Source organism: Macaca mulatta, chromosome 14 (genome assembly GCF_049350105.2).
Source record: "Macaca mulatta isolate MMU2019108-1 chromosome 14, T2T-MMU8v2.0, whole genome shotgun sequence".
In the NCBI taxonomy this organism is placed as follows: Eukaryota; Metazoa; Chordata; class Mammalia; order Primates; family Cercopithecidae; genus Macaca; species Macaca mulatta.
The window spans coordinates 79,654,284-79,674,219 of NC_133419.1; the positions used below are offsets into that span (position 1 = coordinate 79,654,284).

Sequence of the window (19,936 nt, forward strand, 5' to 3'; positions counted from 1 at the left end):
TCCCTATTTTCTCTTGCTGCCACCATGTAAGAAGTGCCTTCTACCTCCTGCCATGATTCTGAGGCCTCCCTAGCCATGTGGAACTGTAAGTCCATTTAAACCTCTTCTTGTTTCCAGTTTTGGGTATGTCTTTATCAGCAGCACGAAAATGGGCTAATACACACTCCTCATCCTGTAGCTTTAACCTTCTTTGCCTAAATCTCTGCAAACACCAATTATGAATTCCTTAGTCCTGGATAGGGCATGGGGCAGTGACAAATTCATGCTATAAACATTTACTGGTGGCCTTCCTGGTGCTCAGACATCTCCCTGACCTCAAGAGCTCCCAGTCGGGACATTTAGAAATGCCCCTGTGTGCCGAGATAATGGTGACATATGCTGGGAAGGCCACAGAGACTGACTATCTGCTGTGGGATAGGGCAGAAGCCAGGCAATGAGCCTGTGGGGTCGGGGCAGGCTGCCTGCAAGTTCACCTCCAGGGGGACCTGGGAGAATGAGCAGGAGTTTGCCAGACTCAAAGTATCCGAAAGGCTCCATATGCTCAGAGAAGAGCTTTGTAAAGGTGCAAAGGCCAGGAAGCACTGCTATTAAAGCTACGACTACTGCTGCTGTTGCCAAGAGTAATAATATCTCAACTAACACGGAGTGAGGGTGTTAACTATGTGCCAGGTGTTGTCCCAAGTACTTTATGTGTATTATCTTATTTGACCCTAACAACATTATTTTGTTATTACTACTATATCAATTATACACATAAAGTTCCAGAAGCACAGTGTAGCTAGGTAACTTGCTCTAGGAGAAGGACACACTTTGGAAGTAGAAAAGCCCAGATTTGAAACCAGAACCTGAGCTCCCTGCCATCTGTGATAAACTCTTCTGGGAAAAGGGATAATACAGGTGGCCAGATGCAGTGGCTCACACCTGTAATCCCAGCACTTTGGGAGGCCAAGGCAGGTGGATCGCTTGAGCTTAGGAGTTTGAGACTAGCCTGAGTAACATGGTGAAACCCCGTCTCTACAGAAAAATACAACAATTAATCAGCTATGGTGACATACACCTGTAGTCCTAGCTACTCAGGCGGCTCAGGTAGGAGGATTGCTTGAGCCCAGGAAGCAGAGGTTGCAGTGAACAGAGATTGTCACTGTACTCCAGCCTGGGTAACAGTGCCAGACCCTGTCTCAAAAAAAAAAAAAAGTGGGGGATAACTTAGGGCCTCCTATGGTACTGTGAAAAGTCTGGGCTTCCTCTGGAGAGCAATGGGAAGCCACTGAAAATCACTAACTAGAGAGGGTCACAGCCCACTTCTGATAGGAATGCTATCCCAGAGGCCATCTCGAGCTCCTTCCTCAATGTCTCTGAAAGCCTAGCACCTTAGTTTCGGCATTTTCTGAACCTCTTCTTTATTTTGTATGTTACCATTTTGGTGAACTAATATTCAGCTTGTCTTGGAGAATGAGGAAATACCTCCTCCCGGGACTGCAGGTGCTTGGTGAGGTAGTTGAGCCAGCACAGGATGCCTCCTTTCCACAGAGTGCTCCAGACCCACTCCACTCCACATTGTCCATTTCTGCTCTGTCTCCCCAGTCAAACCCTCCACTGGGCAAGGCTGGGTCAGAGCTGGCCCCTGGCCTCCAAGACAAGACACAAGCACAAGGAAGCCTAATGGCAAGGACCTCTCCAGGCCTGGAACCTGTATTCCTTGAGGCTCCCCAGGTGTTACCCATGGCTCCAGGTCCACGTGGCCGTCAGGGCTAGACCTTGGCACACTCCCCTCTTCCCTCTCTGAGATTTCTCCACATAATGGGAGGAAATGATTGACTTTGCCACTGACTTTTGCTGTCAGTGGGTTCTGGGTTCAAGCCCTGGCTCTGCCACTTGCCACCCGAGGGAGCTGTGGCAAGCTCCCTCCCTCCTTGGGTCTAGGCTGGGAGAGAAGGTTGGGTGAGAAGATTATCAAGGGTCCCTCCAGCCCTGCCAATCCTCCTAGAGAACCCACAGTGCCCAGAGCTGAGCAGGCTCTCATCTCCCCTGCTGAGATGGCAACAACAACCCCTTTACCCTTCGATGGGCTGTTGTGAGGTCAACAGGAGAACGAACAGAAAACACTGGCCAAATGCAACATGCTCTACACGGTCTACACAGCAAGAGACCATGTTCTCCTTTTATACTAGTTTGTCTCCAGTGCCTCCCAACTCCCTGTCTTTCTTGCATGTGTGTGTTTCCTGTAGTGGTTGGGGAGAAGTGCGGGAAACGGGGAGGCTGAGGCTGGAGGGTGGCAGAGCTACAGAGTGTTTCTCTGGACATCTGGATTTGCTAGGCCTGGGCCTTGACATGTTCTGGGCAGAGATAATGAACTGCTCAGACACTGCCCCTTGCTGCAGAAGACAGGCCTTGTCGGGGAAACGGAGCTGGTGTCAGCAAGACGGCCCCTCTGCCTGGCTGTGTGGAACACGGCATGGCTCCCTGGTTTGCAGGCTTGGGGGCTGCTTCTTCGTGGGAGCGATGTGGCAGCAATGTGGCAGAGGTAAGTCATCTGTCACACCAGGCTTGGATAGGCCCAGACAGGAATCAGGGGTGGCGGATGCGCTGGGAGGATGGCTCTGGCAGGGTTGGGAGGAGGGGGACAGCCACTCTCCCTGCTGGGAAGGGAGGCTCTTTGCTCCCTTCCTTGTGCCAGGTGTTGGGATTCAGAATGGAATCAACCTCTGGTCCTGCATGGAGGAAGCTCCCCTTATGGCAGAGCAGATAGAAACCCAGGGCTGAAAGATCAGTGGAGCAAGCTCCCCTCTCCGCCACTCCCCAATCCCCTGCTCTGCAATGTCCTAATTTCTCTCAGCCTCAGTTTGCTCATCTATGAAATGAGAATCGTGATAAAAATAATAGTTGAGTTGCTGTGAGGATTAAAAGAGAGAATTCGATAAAATACATAATAACACTTTATTTAATAATAATTTTAGTCGTAGTTATCAGGGGGAGAAAGTTAATTTTTCAACAAATACATAGTGAGGATCTATTATTATGTGGCAGGAATTATTTAGGCAATTCTAGTCTATGTAGGCCCTCATTGGGGCATATGAGAACAGAGGGAAGCAGGGAGTTTCAGGAGCAACAAAGAAGACCAGTCCAGCCTTCCCTTCTCAGCTCTCCCTGCCATCCCCCAGCCCCTCCTTCCACAGGCCACTCCTCTTCAATCACACCACATGTGCTCCGGCCTGGCTCAACAGTTTCTTCCCTATATGAGTTACAGACACCTTAGAGGCTGGGAGCTCAAGCTGAGGCCTTGGAATTAACTTGTAACCCATGAGAAAACCCCTAACTCTGCCTCCTTAACTGACAATCACTACTAAGCTTCAATTCCACCTTGATCGCTCAGCTTCGCTGATGTGGATTGCTCCAAACAGGTTGAATATTAATTGTGCCTATGAAGGAAGAACCAGGAAATGTTGTCTTTGATAAGCCATATGGATCACCCTGTCTTGCTCTCAGATAATTCCAAGAACTCTTGGGACATTGTGTATTTATGTGCACCCAGAAAGGGAGACTCTCCTATGAATGCTCCTTAGGGCTCACGGCATTTACTGTCTGAAAAGCAACTCCCTCAGCAACTCCAACAGTTCTGGGCCTCTTTCCAAACATGTGTGTTGGGCTGAGTGGGGGTAGGGAACAAATATACAATAACATTATTGAATACCTACAAAGTGCCAGGAGCTTTACAGATATTATTTCCTTTAATCCTCAGAACAACCTTATAAGAAGCAGGTATTATTATAGTATTCCATTTTAAAGATAAGAAAACTGAGGCACAGAGATTAAAATTAATTTGTCCAAGGTTATGCAGGTTGTTAAATGAGGGAGGCAGCATTTGATTTTAGGTATATCTTGCTGCAATGCTGCTGGTCAGTCTGTTATACCAGTGGCTCTCAACCTTTCCTTTCATTATCACCCTTCCCACTGCTAACAGGAGCCCATATACACTTTTGTTCTCCAAAGCCCCCTCTTTCCTGTAAACTTTTAATCTGTAGATATACCGCAGGATACACAGTATGTATATCTGTTCACATACTGCAGCCCCTGGAAGGCCACAAACCATTGTAATAAGATTTTTTTTCACCCCCTAAATCTCCCTAAGAACCAATTTTGCCCCCTTGGGAGTAATATTGTCCCTGTTGGAAATGCATAAATTACACCAGTGGTTGTCAAAATGTGGTCCCCAAATAGGAGAGAAAGTAAGAAGCAGAAACAATGAACAAAAGAATCAGACCTGCAAGTGATACCGGTACTAAATAAGAAAATAAATGTGTGCAATATTTAAAGAAATATTGGGCATATTAGGGTAGCAAAAGTATCAACAAAGAACAACAGACTATCAAAAAAGATAAAGGAGATTGAAAGATAACCACCTAAAATTTCTAGAAATGAGACTAATGTATGGGCTTCTCAGGGCTATTGTTCTAAGTATGGCTTATAGTATCAGAATGTGCCCTGGCATTGGAATCAGAAAAGTGAAATGCTGTGTGACTTGAGACAACCACTGCTTATCTCTGGGTCTCTGTTTCCTTATCCGCAAATAAAAAGTGGAACTAGATGACCTCATAAGTCCAATTCTGTAAACTATTCCATCAAACAACATATAACATCCACTGGGCAATTGTTGTTAATGCTCCCCATGATTGTAAGCATTTTACAGTTTTAAAATTCTTGCCTATGGGCTCTTATCATGTCCACTTTTCATATTAGGAAATTGAAGCAGAGAGAGATTAAGTAACTTTCCCAGGGTCCACGGCTGGTAAGTCAGAAGGGCACCCCTTCAGTCTGATTCCAGAGCCATGTCTCTGTCCCTGTACCATATGGCCTTCTAACATGCTTGCCTCTTAACATCCTGGAATTCTTGCTCTAGAATTCCTAGAACAGGAGTCTCTATCAGGAGTCTCTCAGAGCACGGGACAGCTCAATGGCTAGCAGAGGCTAACAGCAACCAGAATACCCGTTCCAGTGGGGCAGATAGAACATCATGAAATTAATGATCAATTGCTACATAGTATTAAGTACATCTATGAGTAAGGCCTTTGCTTATTTTAGACAAGTGCTATTTATGACAGAGGAACAAACAGTGACAGATTGCTGAGGCTTGCCTTCTGAAGACCCAGTTTTGGAGAATTATTCATCTTGAAAGCACTTCTCTCCACCCTGGTTTCCTCATGTGTGAAATGCGGATGATAAGAATACATACTATCACTGGGTTGTTGTAAAGATTAAATGAGCTAATACTACTCAGGCAGATACTGACCATGCTACAAATGGTAGTTCTTGATGTTGTTCTTGTGATTATTTTCAACCCAGTGGGAAGAAGCTCGGCTTTGTAGCAGATGACCTTGATCCAATTCCAGACTCCCCCATCTCCTAGCTGTGTGACTTAAAGTCATTGACCCTCTCTGAGACTCTGTGGCCCCATCTGCGTGTCAGAAATAACAATGCTTACCTCACTGGGCAATTGAGAGGGCTAAATGGACTGTGAAATGCCTAGCACAGTGGCTGACATCTAATAGGTACTCAACAAATGTCTGTTTCACCCCTGGAGTGTTTTCTGCACACTTGGCTTTTCCACTATGGTTAGAATCCAAAGAGGCAAAGGTTTCTGTGCTTCTCATTGCTCCTTTCCACCAGGGGAATTTTCACAAAGGCAATGGGAGGTGGAAGATGTCTAAAGACATCCATTTCCCAACAGGTAAGTCAAGGCAGTACAGCGATAGAGGTCCACAGCCTTGCAAACAGCCCTCAGGCCACTACCTCAACGGCTTTGGATAAACTGACCACCGAGGTGTGCAGCCGCAGATGCAATTAGCAACAGGAAGCGAGCTCGATGATTAGGAGGATTTGGTAATTGAATCCACCAAGGATAATGATACTGACCTTCCCATTTGGAAATAAACTAGCATTTGGCTTGTAAATGGCTCTGCAATCATTCTGACTGCACACCCAGCACTGTGCAGTGTCCCTACTCTGAGGATGCAGGATAGGTAAAGAAGGATTTCATCAAAGGGGTTTTGGAAGAGCAGCAACATCCACAGCAGTGGCTGAGTTCATTCTGCTAACCCCGACCCGCCTGGCTTTGGGAAAGGACAGAATTCCACACTTAGCTTCTATGGCTGCCTGGTGCTCCTTCCCAAAGCATGGGAGCCCCGGGCCAGAAGGCATTCCCTCACAGTATTCCTTTTTAAAGCAAATCGGGAACTCCTGGGTTTCCAGCACAATCTGTGGCACCTTTTAAATTTCATCTTAGATTCACTGCTCCTTCTTCTTCCCTAAGTCTATTCATGTGTTCAGTCAGTCTATTCATGTGTTCAGTTACTAGGAATAGTAATGAAGCTAACACTGGGTGCTGGAAGACAATGGTGGTATGGGGAGGCCGTCAGCATCCTGAATGCTCTGAGTGGAGACTGGAGGTGCAATCACAGGGAAGCAGAAGAAGTCTAGGAAGATAGACATGGTCTGGGAAGAAAGAACTGAAACCAGCATGAGGTTATCGGTGGCCACTGCAGCACTGCTAAGGACTGCTCCAGCCTCACCAGTCAGCGCACGGCACCCTGCCAGGACCAGCCTCAGCGTTTCTCCCTGTGCGGGGGACAGTATGGTATTTCCAAAGGACAAGACAGGCAGGCCTGGGTTCAAACTCCAGCTTTACCAGTTATCAGCTATATGTCCTTCTCTGCATTGCAGTTTGATTATTGGAAATTGGGACATTTCTCTCTCTTAGAGCCAAAAATATATAGGTTTTTATAGTGAAGATAAAACATACTATATGCCTAGCATAGATAGCAAGCCATAGTAAGAGTTTAGTAAATGTTTATTTATCCTTGCTTAACAGACATAATTGGCACCATATGGGACAATATACTCTTAGCCTCATAAGGTTTGTCTGCTTTACTAAATATTTACATAGGAACTACGGTGTCCTCTTTAGAATTATTTCTTCAGTCTGACCCTGAGAAAAAATGCACTGTCCTAACTCGTTTGACTTCCCAGTTCCCATCGCCAGCCAGGATGAACAGGGCCTGACCATGTGATAATCTCCGTCACCAGTACCTGTACTTAATAGCAACGTGGGGTTTACATCTTAATTGTGGTCATGTCTTCCATGAAAAGCAAGCAACATGAAAGCAGGGATTATGGATTGTCTGCTGTGTGCATGGGAACTGCCATGGTAGACTCCAACTGGGCGGACCAAAGGAGCATGTTGGCGTCCCTGTTCCATTTTCCAAGAACTGAAAAATATGTCTGGAAAGATACAACAGAAACACATCTTTAAAAGAGCAGCAGTACGTAGCAGTAAACACTGAAGGCCAAGCAAACAGTGCCAAGCAAGCGTGGAGTCACGGGAAAGGCGGTCATGGGCCTTGGAGGAGGCTGATGGGAGTCTGCAGTTTGAATCCCAGCTCTGGCTTTTACTAGCAAGGTATCCTGGGGAGTGGGGAGGGGAGAAAAATCTGCTTATCCATCTGAAAATGGGGAAAACACCACCAACTGCTGCGATGATGACAGGAAGAATGCCTGGCACGTAGTGAGTGCTCAATTCACTGCTGGTTTCTTTCCTCCTCCTTTTTCTCATTTCCCCCTCTCTTATAGATAACTGACATTACTTTATTCGCTAATGAATTAGAATTAGTAGTGGATGACTTTTATCTGCCTGTTGGTGACCACAGTCCTCTGTATACATACATTTGTACACCATCAAGCAGTTGCTTGTAAAAACACTTTCAATGGCTTCTTACTTTTTAAACAACAATCACAAAAAGCCCCACCTCCTTGGCCTGGCATCCAAACCTTTCCCTGGTAGGCACTGACCCCAAGCTGGAACCCCAGCTGCAACCACTCTTCTGCTTAAATGCTCACCCTCCAGGGTTCTGGGTGAGGTGGGGAGCGCAGTTTAGCCTTGGGTTAGGAAAGATGGTAAGGAAGGCAACCTGAAGGCAGTTACACCAACTTGACCTTAAAGTGCCAAGAAGATTCTGCTGAACAGACTAAGATGGGAAAAGGATTCTAGGCCAAGAGAATACCATATGCAAAGGTCTCCCTACAGCAGCGAGGGGTCATTCCAGGAGAACTCCTGTCCCCTCTCCACCGAGACTGTTCCCACTTCCCTTCTTCTCTTTACTAGATTAACGGTTGACTTCCTCCTCATTCCCTGCTGGACTCTGGAGTATCTCATCTTTTATACCCACAGTTTTCAAAGTGTGTACTAGGGATCCCTGAGGGTCCCTAAAACCTTTCAGGAAGTCTGTGAGGTCAAAACTATTTATAAAAATGCTACAACATCATTTTCCCTTTTCATTCTGGCTTTCTCGTGAACTCATGGTGGAGTTTTCCAGGTTGAATGCAGAAGCAGATACCTCTATAAAGCCAAACGTTGAAGGGATTTGCCAAAATGTAAAACAATGCCACTCCACTCATTTCTGTTTCTTTTGGAAAAGTCATTATTCATAAAAATATGTTATTTATGTTAAAGTAAGGGTTTATTATTGTTAATTTAAATAAGTGATAAATAACAATTTTAACATCTTTCAGTATTAATCACTAATATGGCAAATTTTGACAGATATAATCCACATAAATGAAAACCCTTTGGGGTCTTCAATAACGTTGAAGAGTAAAACAGAATGCTGAAATGAGAGAGTCTGAGTACAGGTGCTTTAGGGCATGCTGTGTAGAAAGCAGGAAGGCAGGGGAGGACAAGGTATATAAGTGTTCTTGGGTAGCCTTCTCAGGCAGCAATTTCTGCCCATGACTGGGATCCAGTTTGAGTTAATTTTTGTGTATGGTGTGAGGAAAGAGTCTAGCTTCATGCTTTTGCACGTGGAAATTTAGTGCCCCAGCACCGTTTGCTAAACAGAGGACTCAGTCTCTCTGTGCCTTGGTAGCCATAACTCTAACGTGAACTTTAAAAGACCACCTTGCAAGGCATTGTGACATTTAATGAGACAGGGAGAGAAAAACATGGTGTGGGTTCCCTGAAATGTAGCAGATGGTCAATGCTCATAACTGAAAAAATGGACCATGGATCTGAAAGTGCTCTGAGGCATGGGCCATCATGATTACCACATGACCAGAGCTGTTCCATCCCTAAAGGTCTTTAGCACCCATGGCCACATTTTCTTGTCACCAAGGCCTGTGCCATCCTCAAGACCCTGATTTGTAACCCCTTTCCAGGAACCCCTGTTTCTCAGTGGTCCTGAGAATCCCTTTTTCTTCTCCTCTTCTCTTTTTTGTCCCTTACTTTCTACCCTAAGTTTTCATTAAATGTTCTTGGTTTTAATTACTTAATTTTAAATTGTTAACTTACTCAAATCCTTTTGGCAAGGGGGTGGGAAGGCATGACTGAATGAGTGAGTCAGTCAACTAAAAGACCCCTAATTAAAGACTGAAAAGTGAAGCTCCTCCAGCTAAAGTGACTCACAGGGGTCATCCCACTGCAGGTGTGAGAGGTGAGGCCGTGTGAAGCTAACTCCAGGGCTCTCCATAGTCCTCATTTCCTCCTCCCACCTTGGAAACATCCTTTTAAATCACGTCTCCCTCCTCCACAGTGTTTGCAACACCTCCTGATTTAGTTTTCTCTCTGAATTTCATTAGTGTCCCATTTACCTCCTCCTCCTGATCTCCTAGCCGTTAAGCAGGAGGAGGCTGAGTTGGCAGCAAGGGCTCCGCCTCCTGACCGAGGGATAGGGGAACTCACAGAGGAGGAGGAAAGGACCCCTGGGCTGCAATGCCAGATGCTGTTCTGGTCCACTGGGCTCAAGACAACAGACAGTAACTGGGTCCTGTCTGTGTGTCAGGCACTGAGGGCTCAACGATGAGGAGCTATTCTTGCCTCAGGAAATCCCCAGGCTCAAGGGGATGAATGGATAACGTCTGTGTCATGTGGTGAAGGGACTTCACACTCCTGGGCAGGCAGAGTGAATGCATGAAAAGTGAGCTAGTGGTGGGAGGAGAAAGGCAGTGGGGACATTCCAGGAGGAAGGAACAGTGTATGTGGAGGCTGGATGGCTTGAACAACAGTAGAATGTAAGCAAGTCACAATATGGAACCTGTTCAATGATTTGTTCTTACGCTCCCTCACTGAATCTTTACGAAGTGCCTGCCATGTGCCAGGCATCTTTCCAGGCAGAAGAACACTGCAGGGGCCAACAAAGTAGGTCCCTGCCCTTGTGGAGCTTATGTTCTAATAGAAGAAGACAGAAAATAGGCAATTAAGCTTGTCTAGTAATACATGCACCAGGTAGAGACAGATGCTATGCAGAAAGGTTTAAGCGGAAGAGGGTCCCAGAAAGAACAGGCCTGGGAGGACTACTCCTTTGCACGCAGTGGTCGGGGTGGGCCCCCACCTTCACCTCCACCCCGCTCCACCTTACCCACACCCCCGTGGGCCCCTGCAGCCCCTTGAGCAGTGAATATGCTGTTTCTCAGGGTCCATCAAGTGGCGGCAGGGCTGGGTGAGCAGGCTGCTGCAGTGGTTGAGTTCTGAGATGGCATTCGGACCAGTGTGGGGACAGAGGAGGAGGTCATAAACGCTGATGAAGGGGCAGAAGTGACTGAGTGAGTGTACACACAGCACAGAGCACAATGGGAGGGATGGTGGCAGATGAGGCTGGAGAGAAAGCGGACCATCCCAGAGGGAAGACTCTTCCTGTGCCAAGGTGCACATTCAATCCCATCCTGCCAGACTCAGATTCTGCAGCCTAGTATTTTTGCAAAGTCTTTCCTGCACTGATTTAGATGAGTTCGATGGGACCAACTATGTGGAAGGCCCCCATGTGGGGATGAACAGCCGAGTCATTTGGGCTGGGTGTTGGGGAACCAGGGAGAGAAAGTCCCTGGGGAGAGAGGGGTTGAAGAGGAGGAGAGGAGACCACACTTTAGGTTTAGATGGGGTGGAGGTCTAGATTCAATGACTTTTACATTTTAACTTTCATGTCACTATTACAAGTGAGTATGGTGAGGTTGAAGAGTTCAGCTTTTATCTTACTATGCTGAGTGAGCCTTGGTTTTCTTATCTTAAAAAATGGGGTCACAAGAATATCTTATGGGGTTGTGGGAGTCAAATGAGGTGCATCAATCAACAGCTTGGCACAGTGTCTCAGTAAATGTGACCCTATTTACCTGTCCCTCTAAAGAAAACAAAACATCTTTTTTTTTTTGAGACGGAGTCTCTCTTTGTCACCCAGGCTGGAGTGCAGTGGCACAATCTTGGCTTACTGCAACTTCTGCCTCCAGAGTTCAAGTGATTTTCCTGCCTCAGCCTCCTGAGTAGCTGGGACGACAGGCACTCACCACCATGCCTGGTTAATATTTTTTTACTTTTAGTAGAGACCGGGTTTTACCATGTTGGTCAGGCTGGTCTCGAACTCCTGACCTCAAGTGATCCACCCGCCTTGGCCTCCCAAAGTGCTGGGATTCCAGGCATGAGCCACCGCACGTAGCCAAAAGGCAAAAAATATTAATTGAGCTCCTCAGAGAACCTATGTCTCTACTGCAGAGCACTGATCTCAGTTTGTAGTTATGTACTTGTCAGGGTGAGGGAAGAGACCACCTTTGTTTTTATTCCTTGTGCTATCCCCAAAGCTTAACATAGTGCTGGGCTCCTGGTAAATCTTCCATATGTCTTTGTTGAATAACTAAATAAATGATTAATCAGAAGTTATGTAAGGTCCAGACTCCAGCACTTTTTATTTGGAAGACCTTTGACAAGACAATTTCTCTAAGCCTCAATTCCTTTCCTGTAAAATGGAAATCATATCTACTGTGGCAGAGAGAGTTACTGCTCTTAAAATATCCATGTCTTCCCACATCTCCTGGAATCCTAGAAATCAGGCAGGACCACAGGGCTAGTTCTGGCCAATGGGTAGTGTGTCACTTCAGGACCAAGTCTTTAAGAGTCAATGTTCAACCTTCCAGGGATTTCCTCCTCTGCTACAGAGACCAAAGTGGCCAATCATCCAGGCCAGGTCGTACCCCTAAAATAGGGCAGAGATTTCATCAGCCTGGTTCCTAAGCCACTAGGTAGAGCAAAGCTTTCCACCAACCTTGGATGGATATGTAGCATGAGAAAGAAATACACTTTTGCTAGGTTAAGCCACTAGGATTCTGGAGGTAATTTATTACTGCAGCATAACTAAACCTAACAAGACTCATATTTCTATCCTGAAAGACTGCTGGAAGAATAAGAAAAAGTGCTTGGTACCTAGTAGGTTCACAGTAGGCTTTCAATAAAGGCCACACTTCCTCTTCCCTGGATCCTTGCTCTGCATCCTCAGCCTCCCTCAATGTGACCAGCTTTCACTTACAATTTCACTCCTCTCTGTACCATGTTCCTTCTGTGGCTTGAAACATCATTCCACTTTTCCCATAGAACCCAGAAGTTTCCTGCTGTTTTTTTTATTGCTTTATTGCACAGCAATATGAGGAAAAGCTTCTAGAGAGCCATCTTAGCCACTAGACCTGGCCTCCAGACGACTTGCCTTCTGGGCAGCCTTCCGCTCACCTCCCTGTATCCCATTCCCCACTGCGCCTCTGATCTCACTCCAGTTCAGCTCAGGATATAGCCACCAGAGTCTGGGCCCTGCACCCTGGTCTCCTGTACCCAAGAATGACCTTGATTGGCATTGCTGCCTCTCTAGTCCTAGACCCACATGTGACCTCCTTGCTGCCAGCACCCCCATCACATAACTGCTGGATGCTCGATCCTTGCCCACCTTGCCCTCCCACCATGATGGCTGCCAGGTTGGTTTCCAGCAACCATTGCCACCTACCAGTCCTACTGCATCTGCTCCAGGAGAAGGCTACCTTTACTCTGGCCAGACCTCCTCTACTTTCTATGCTGCCAAGCCACAAAAGCCTCCAACCAAAAAACACGCAAATGTTCAGAGTCTGAGATTGCATTTCTCATCAAGACCACAAATTTGCAGCTAATGATAGAAAATCAGAGCAGACAAGGGGACTGACCTGGCTCCATGTCAGCACGTTCTGAAGAGTCAGCAATGTTCGTGGGCCCTGCAGCCCTCTCTCCAAGGCCATTGGATCCTGAAGGACAGTGCAGGATCTTTTCTGTTGAAGCAGAGAACACAGATCCAACTGAGCGAGGTGGCAAGATGCCCCAATCCTTTCTCACAGACCCTCCACTCCAGCAGTCACTGCAAACACACACCATGGGAAAATGAGGCTTGTTCCTGGTCCCACAGCAATGAATAGAAGCAAGTGGGGTCCTAGCACCCTGCAAATCTCACACAGATGCTTCCTCTATGCAGCCTTCCTGAGAAGCTCGAATATACCTTCCTCTATTCTCCCATCTCATCTTGTGCTATGGGAGTAATGGTCTTGTCTTAAAATCATTGTTTACACACATTTCCTTGAGTGAACAGAACCCTGCAAGACAGAGACTGAAGATCTGCCCTTTTACAACCCAAGCACCTGGCACAATGTTTGGAGCAAAGTAGGAACTGAGTGTTACTTGCCCAAAGGATTGACTGCATACTGTGATAGGGGGTAGACAGGGAATGGAGCATGGGGCTAAGGTCTAGGGTTAGTAGCCAGTGGCCCCCGTTAACAGTTCCGTCACAGATTCACCAGACAAATAAGTCATTGACCTCTGAATCTTACTGTCTTGCTGCTATGGTTTGAATGTGTTCCTCAAAAGTGCTGGAACCTAAATTCCTCAATGTGGTAGTATTGGGAGGTAGGGACTAATGGGGGTGCCTGGGTTGTGATGGCTCTGTCTTGACGAATGGATTAATGCATTCTTGTAGGAGTGCATGAGTTGTCTCAATCGTGGGTTGTTACAAAGCAAGGCTGGCCCCTCATGCTTCTCTCTTTCACAGGTGCTCACTTGCCCTTCCGCTTTTTCCCCTGGGATGAAGAAGCAAGAGGCCTTTGACAGATGCTGGCACCATGCTCTTGGACTTCTCAGCCTCCAAAACCCTGAGCTAAATAAATTTCTTTTCTTTATAAATTACCCAGTCTGTGGCATTGTGTTACAGCAGCAGAAAATGGACTAAGGCACTTGAACTGTGGAATGGGTCGATCTTCCCGTAATATACCACATGGGAGTGTTGGAGTCACCTGGGCAGAGGTCTTTATACAGAAGAGTTCCGGTTCTGGCCCAGCTGCTGATTGCAACCTCTGGCGAATGACTTCCCCTCTCTGAGCCTCAGTTTCCTCATCTGAAAGAAGGAAACTCTGAACTGGGAGACGTGTGAGGTCCTTTCTGGCCCTAGAATCCTATGACTATAAATTTGATTTATAGAACTCTGGGACTAAGGAGATACCTGTGCAAAATAAAGGTTTTTCCAAATGAAGAAAAGAAAGTCTACACTCCTCAAAAGAAGGGTAAGGGGAGGTGCTAAGGTTTTAGGTCATTTGCTTCAAGTCATTGTAAGAGAAGGAATAGGAATTTGAACATAGGCCCTCAAAGATTTAAGGTCCCTGTACTTTTCCTGCCCCATATTGCCACACTCACCCATAAAAAATACTACAAAATGCCTTATTATACAAGAGACCCACTAGGCTAAAGATTAAGGCATGAAGGGTATACTTAGGCATAGGAGGTTAACCCCTAAAAAGCCATTATTTGAGAAGTTCCCTGAATTCATTTTTCCCAAATAGATCTAGGATCCTAGCTAAAAAAAATTACTGTCTATTATAAGGTGAGGAATTGCTGGTAATTCCCACGAAAAACAAAATGCACTTCATTGTAAAATTTTGTGTCTTTATCTACATTTAATATGTTTCTTTATGGCAAATTGTTTTAAATAAAGAGTAACTCTATTAGGCAGGAACATTCACCAGCCTCTGGCCAAGTACAGAATATCCCTTTGGTACTCTCCAGAGACTGGCTCCTGAATTCCCTTCAGGGTAGAATTTTTCTTCTTTTTTTTTGTAAGACGAGGATTTTGCTCTTGTGACCCAGGCTGGAGTGCAGTGGGATGATCTAGCTCATTGCAACCTCCACCTCCCGGGTTCAAGTGATTTTCCAGTCACAGCCTCCTGAGTAGCTGGGATTACAGGTGCCTACCACCACAGCCAGCTAACTTTTGTATTTTTAATAGAGATGGGGTTTTGCCATGTTTGCCAGGCTGATCTCGAATTCCTGACCTCACATGATCTGCCTGCCTCGGCCTCCCAAAGTGCTGGGATTACAGGCTTGAGCCACCATGGCTGGCCAGGGTAGGAAAATTAATGGGCACAAGTAGAGTTAACAAGAGTTTGGGAGTAAACTTAGAAAAGTCCTTATAAATCATATTATATTCATTAAGATTAAAAATAGGCAGTACACCAAGCAGGATATGACTATTATTTTACGCATTTCAAATAGGCAATAATGGCTATTACACCTTTAATTTTTATTACCCTGCCTTGTTCATTAGAAGTTTACCCCCGCTCCCCTGCCACACACACACAACCCCACCCCAGGTTCCAAAGACAGCAGGAAATTGGCTTCCTTGGCTATAACAATGGGCAAGGGACAAGGTACTTTCTCCGGTGTCCCCAAGTGCCAAATGTCTGATGGCTTTTAGGACACAGAGCTGTTAGCTTTGTCCCCAAGGGCCCTGCTGGGGTCCTAGTCACATAAGTGATATGTATGTTTGATGCTTGGATGAAACACTCAAATTTCTTTCTCAGGCCCCCTTTTTTCTGTCTGGGTTATAAAACTCCATCATCTATCCCTTCCCCTCATAGCTTCAGGCCAAAGCTTGTGCCTTGGCTTCTCACCTGTGCCTTATGGTCCCTCCCCCTTGAAGAAGCTGCAGAAATGCAGTTTTTACTCCTCTTCTGCCCTCATCCTTGCCAAGGCTTCAGGGAAAACCTCAACTCTTTGTCTTCAGTCTTTCAATCTGTTTATTTCCTTTACAAATCCTGTCCCTAAATTCCCTTTTTTTCAAAGTACCTCCAGTAGGCAATACAAAGACAGTTAATGAAACTAAAATGCTCCCTGGTTGCTGGAAAGGTTTTAAAAGTATTTATGTGCTAGCATTCTGTCAAGGGGAAATTGAGTTAGGAAGGGATTACGGCATTATTCATTCATTCACATATTCACTCATTCATTCATATACTGAGGATTGTTGCTGGGCAGAACACAATAATGATTCTGAAGCAAATCCTGCTTTTGGGAAGCTCATAGGCTGGCAAGAAAAACAAGACATGGCCGTAGGAACTATAATGTTTGGCAGTTTTGTAAGAGAGATGCAGACAGAACCTAATGAGTGGACAGAGGATGGAGAGATCGCCATGGCTGACAAATCATGGAAGACTGCCTTGCAGCAGACTTTGTATAAGGTAGGGGACATGAAGACAGGGCAGGTACTCCACATAAGGGAGGAGAGCCATGGGAGGTAAAAGCATGACAAAGAACAAGTGTAGAGCTCAGCTTTCCAGCGTGTGTGAGCTGTGCAGAGGGGAGTGAAGGACATCACACCCAACAAGAGATGTGGGCCTCAACAGGCTGGGGAATGTGGTCATTGTTCAGTGAGTAATAGGGAGCCTCTGAGTGCTGTTGAGCAGAGATGTGACATAACTGGAGATCTGCTCTAGGAAGATGAATGTGGCAAGCCTTGCACAATATGAATTGGAAGAGGAGTTGCCTGGGGCAGGGAGCTCCTAATTGTGTGCCAGGCATTGGGTAGGCTGTTAGGTGCTTTGATGTTATTTAGCCTTCTAAACAACTGCAGGAGGCAAGCATTATCCTTCCAGACTTGGAGATGAAGAAAGGAGACTCTAGGGAATCTAAACTGCTTGCTCCAAATCCCTTAGTGAGGAAGCAAGGGAGACAAGATCCAAACCCTGTTCTTTTCCTCTCTAGGCAAGTCATAAAGCAAGCTGTAACCCTGTGTATGACACCATGTACCTGACACAACTGTCTTTCTTCTCCCAGGGCATCTCCCGCCCATCCACGGGTATGTGGAGCTTGATCATTTCCTGGGTTGCCTTTCAGGAAGGCCCAGGTGGAATTAAATGCAGAGTGCCTCTACTTCTGTTGGATTCCCCTAAAGTGACCACAGATCAAGGAGATAAGATGATGCCTTGAGTTAAGTCAGGTTCCAGAACAAGAACACTGACTGCAGAGAATTGCAAAGGTAGCAGGAAACCACCCTCCTCCCTGGCAAGGAGTGTTAGTTTTTGTCTTTCCCTTTTCAGCTAAGCTGCGGTACCAGGAGTAGTGGACACAGAAACCCAGGAGAAAATCTTCTGGACACCCAGGAATCTGCTGGGGCCCTGCAGAATGTCAGTGGGAAACTCAGCATTCCTGTGCTCTGGGCTGACCCCCTGTTTAGGGAAGGCAGCCCAGAGGGCTCCTAATGCACTCGGAACTGTATCATTGCACCTGCAGCCTGGAGGAGATGACCTCCCATCAAGATGCCTGCTATTAAAATTTTGTTTAAGGAAAATAAAAAGATAGCCTCATTCTAAACGTGGGACACAGTGGTAAGTGTGTTCTATACTTGACAATCAAGGGTTCAGGTTTGCTGAGAAGCAGCCTGGCACAGGTAAGAGGTGGAGCTTTGGAAGCAGAGTGGGGCTGAATCACAGCTCCCCCAGTCACCAGCTGTGCAGCGTTGGCCAAACCACTTAGTTTTTTACATTTGTTTATTATTAAATAGGAATAAAAATAATGGACTAGAGAGAATAAGTACCTGACCCTTAGTACATACATAATAATGTAGAATAATTTCTTCTAGTCTTAAATGTTCAACATCATGGGCATTGCTTTCTCAGGGAGGTAGCGTTCCTCCTCACAAATTTACCAATTGAAGAAATGGATTTTTGGAGAAAAAATGCCAAAACTACAGCAAGCTATTCATATCCTTGAGCTAGCTCTTATGACCAGTGTCTTATAATTATTCATCTTTACAACTTCCTTTTCCACCAGACTGGGAGCTCCTTGAAGACAGTGACCACTATGTCTTCAATTCTCAGCACGTAGTTTTGTCTCTTTCTACCTCAGCTACCTTATTTTGAGATCTGTATAAACTACAGAGTCTGTAGTTCTTCTGGGATTTTTATGTTTCCAGCCTGGTTTGAAGAGTGACTTTAAGCAACACCTTTAGGAGCACATCCAATATTCTGAAAACCATCTCATTATCACGTAAATTATTAGCACAAAATACTTCACCTTGTTACTCTGCTAAGAGCTTTGGTTTCTGATCCAAGCTGATTATATGTGCCAACATTTTCAATAACATCTTAATAACGCCAATCCTTCCAGGCCTCTGGACAGAATCAGACCAGGTGGAGAGATCCAGAGTTCAAAGCCATCCTGAAGGGGCATGTCACGGGGGAAAGAGATGAAGCATCAAAACTGGATTCAAATCCTGTCTGTGCAGTTGGGACAAGCCAGCACAGTGCCCGGGATCAGGATAAATGCTCAGTAAAGGTTAATACCCTTCTCCTGACTCCTGAGAAAAGTAAAGCCATAAAACTTGTTGCAAGTAAACAGGGAGAGAAGATCCACCACATTCCTGAGTCCATTTAGAATATGGATTTTTTTAAAGCCTTTCTAAGGACTGGATGAAGCAGGTTATTTCATTTTAATTATGGTAGCTGCAGCTGCTGCTCGTGGACTCAAAGACCAATTTTCACATTAAAAAGAAAAAAAAAAAAACACATACACACCCACACACAAACTCACCGAGAAACTTCACTGCATACACAGAACAGCATCTCCTTCAGAGAGCACGTCAGTGAGGTGGAAAAATCTGGAATGGCCTGCTCTAGACACTCAGAGCCAGGTGGAAATCCCTGTGCGTGGTCACCCCCGCCTCCCCTCCCACCTTGCCTCCTCTCTGTCCTGAACGTCAAAGAGCAGCTCGTGAGCCACACAGCGTAATGGAATGTTTTGCGGTGAGCAGCTGCATATTTTTAACACACACAAGGGGAAATAAAGGCAGCAGATGGTTTTATGTAATCTTCCTATGAATTTTTAACTGAGAGTCCTCATTCATGGAGACCTGAAAAGATTTTATTTTTTCTTTTTTTACAGGTCCTCTGTGGGTCAAGCCAGCCAGCTCTGGACATGCCCTGGTGAGGCTGTGTGTGTTTGCCTCGGCCAGGGCAGGGAAGCTGGGAGAAGCCTGCTTGCCTTCTTCTGGCCTGGTTTCCACTCGGTGTTCTTTCTCGTGGTTCTTTCTCTGTAAACACACAAGTGATTCTCAACGTTTTCAACGTTCATAATGGAAAACTCATAGCAAACTCATGAATCCTTCAGAGGCATAGGTGTGCTGTGAAAATCTGAACCAAGTGTAGTCTTATGTTTGAAATGACTGAGGATCTGTGCTGTGGCAGGGACGTCTGTCAGAGAGACGGTCAAGGGGAACAGATGGGGCAGATGTACCAGTGTAAGAGAAAAGATAACAGTTCCCACTTATAAGTGAGAACATGCAGTGTTTGGTTTTCTGTTCTTGTGTTAGTTTGTTGAGGATAATGGCTTCCAGCTCCATCCATGTTCCTGTAAAGGACATGATCTCATTCCTTTTTTATGGCTGCATAGTATTCCATGGTGTATATGTACATTTTTTTTTATCCAGTCTAACATTGATAGGCATTTGGGTTGGTTCGGTGTCTTTGCTATTGTGAATAGTGCTGCAGTAAACATACGTGTGTGTGTATCTTTATAACAGAATGATTTGTATTCCTTTGGGTATATACTCAATAATGGGATTGCTGGTTCAAATGGTATTTCTAGTTCTAGATCCTTGAGGAATTGCCACACTGTCTTCCACAATGGTTGAATCAAGTTACATTCCCACCAACAATGTAAAATCATTCCTATTTCTCCACGGCCTCGCCAGCATCTGTTGTTCTTGACGTTTTAATAACTACCATCTGACTGGTGTGAGATGGTATCTCATTGGGGTTTTGATTTGCATTTCTCTAATGATCAGTGGTGTTGAGCTTT

The 19,936-nt window shown here is 45.7% G+C and overlaps 1 protein-coding gene across 2 annotated transcripts in view; it reads right to left on the reverse strand.

Moving 5' to 3' along the window:
- TENM4 (teneurin transmembrane protein 4) overlaps positions 1–19,936 on the reverse strand; it is a 792,376-nt gene that overhangs the window by 553,455 nt on the left and 218,985 nt on the right. For both annotated transcript variants that reach the window (XM_015115340.3, XM_077964103.1), the window contains exon 3: positions 12,994–13,095. Coding sequence is in view for 1 of the 2 variants with exons in the window: in XM_077964103.1 (XP_077820229.1) it covers positions 12,994–13,003 (10 nt within the window). In the remaining variant the exon portion in view is untranslated. The remainder of the gene's footprint in view (positions 1–12,993; positions 13,096–19,936) is intronic.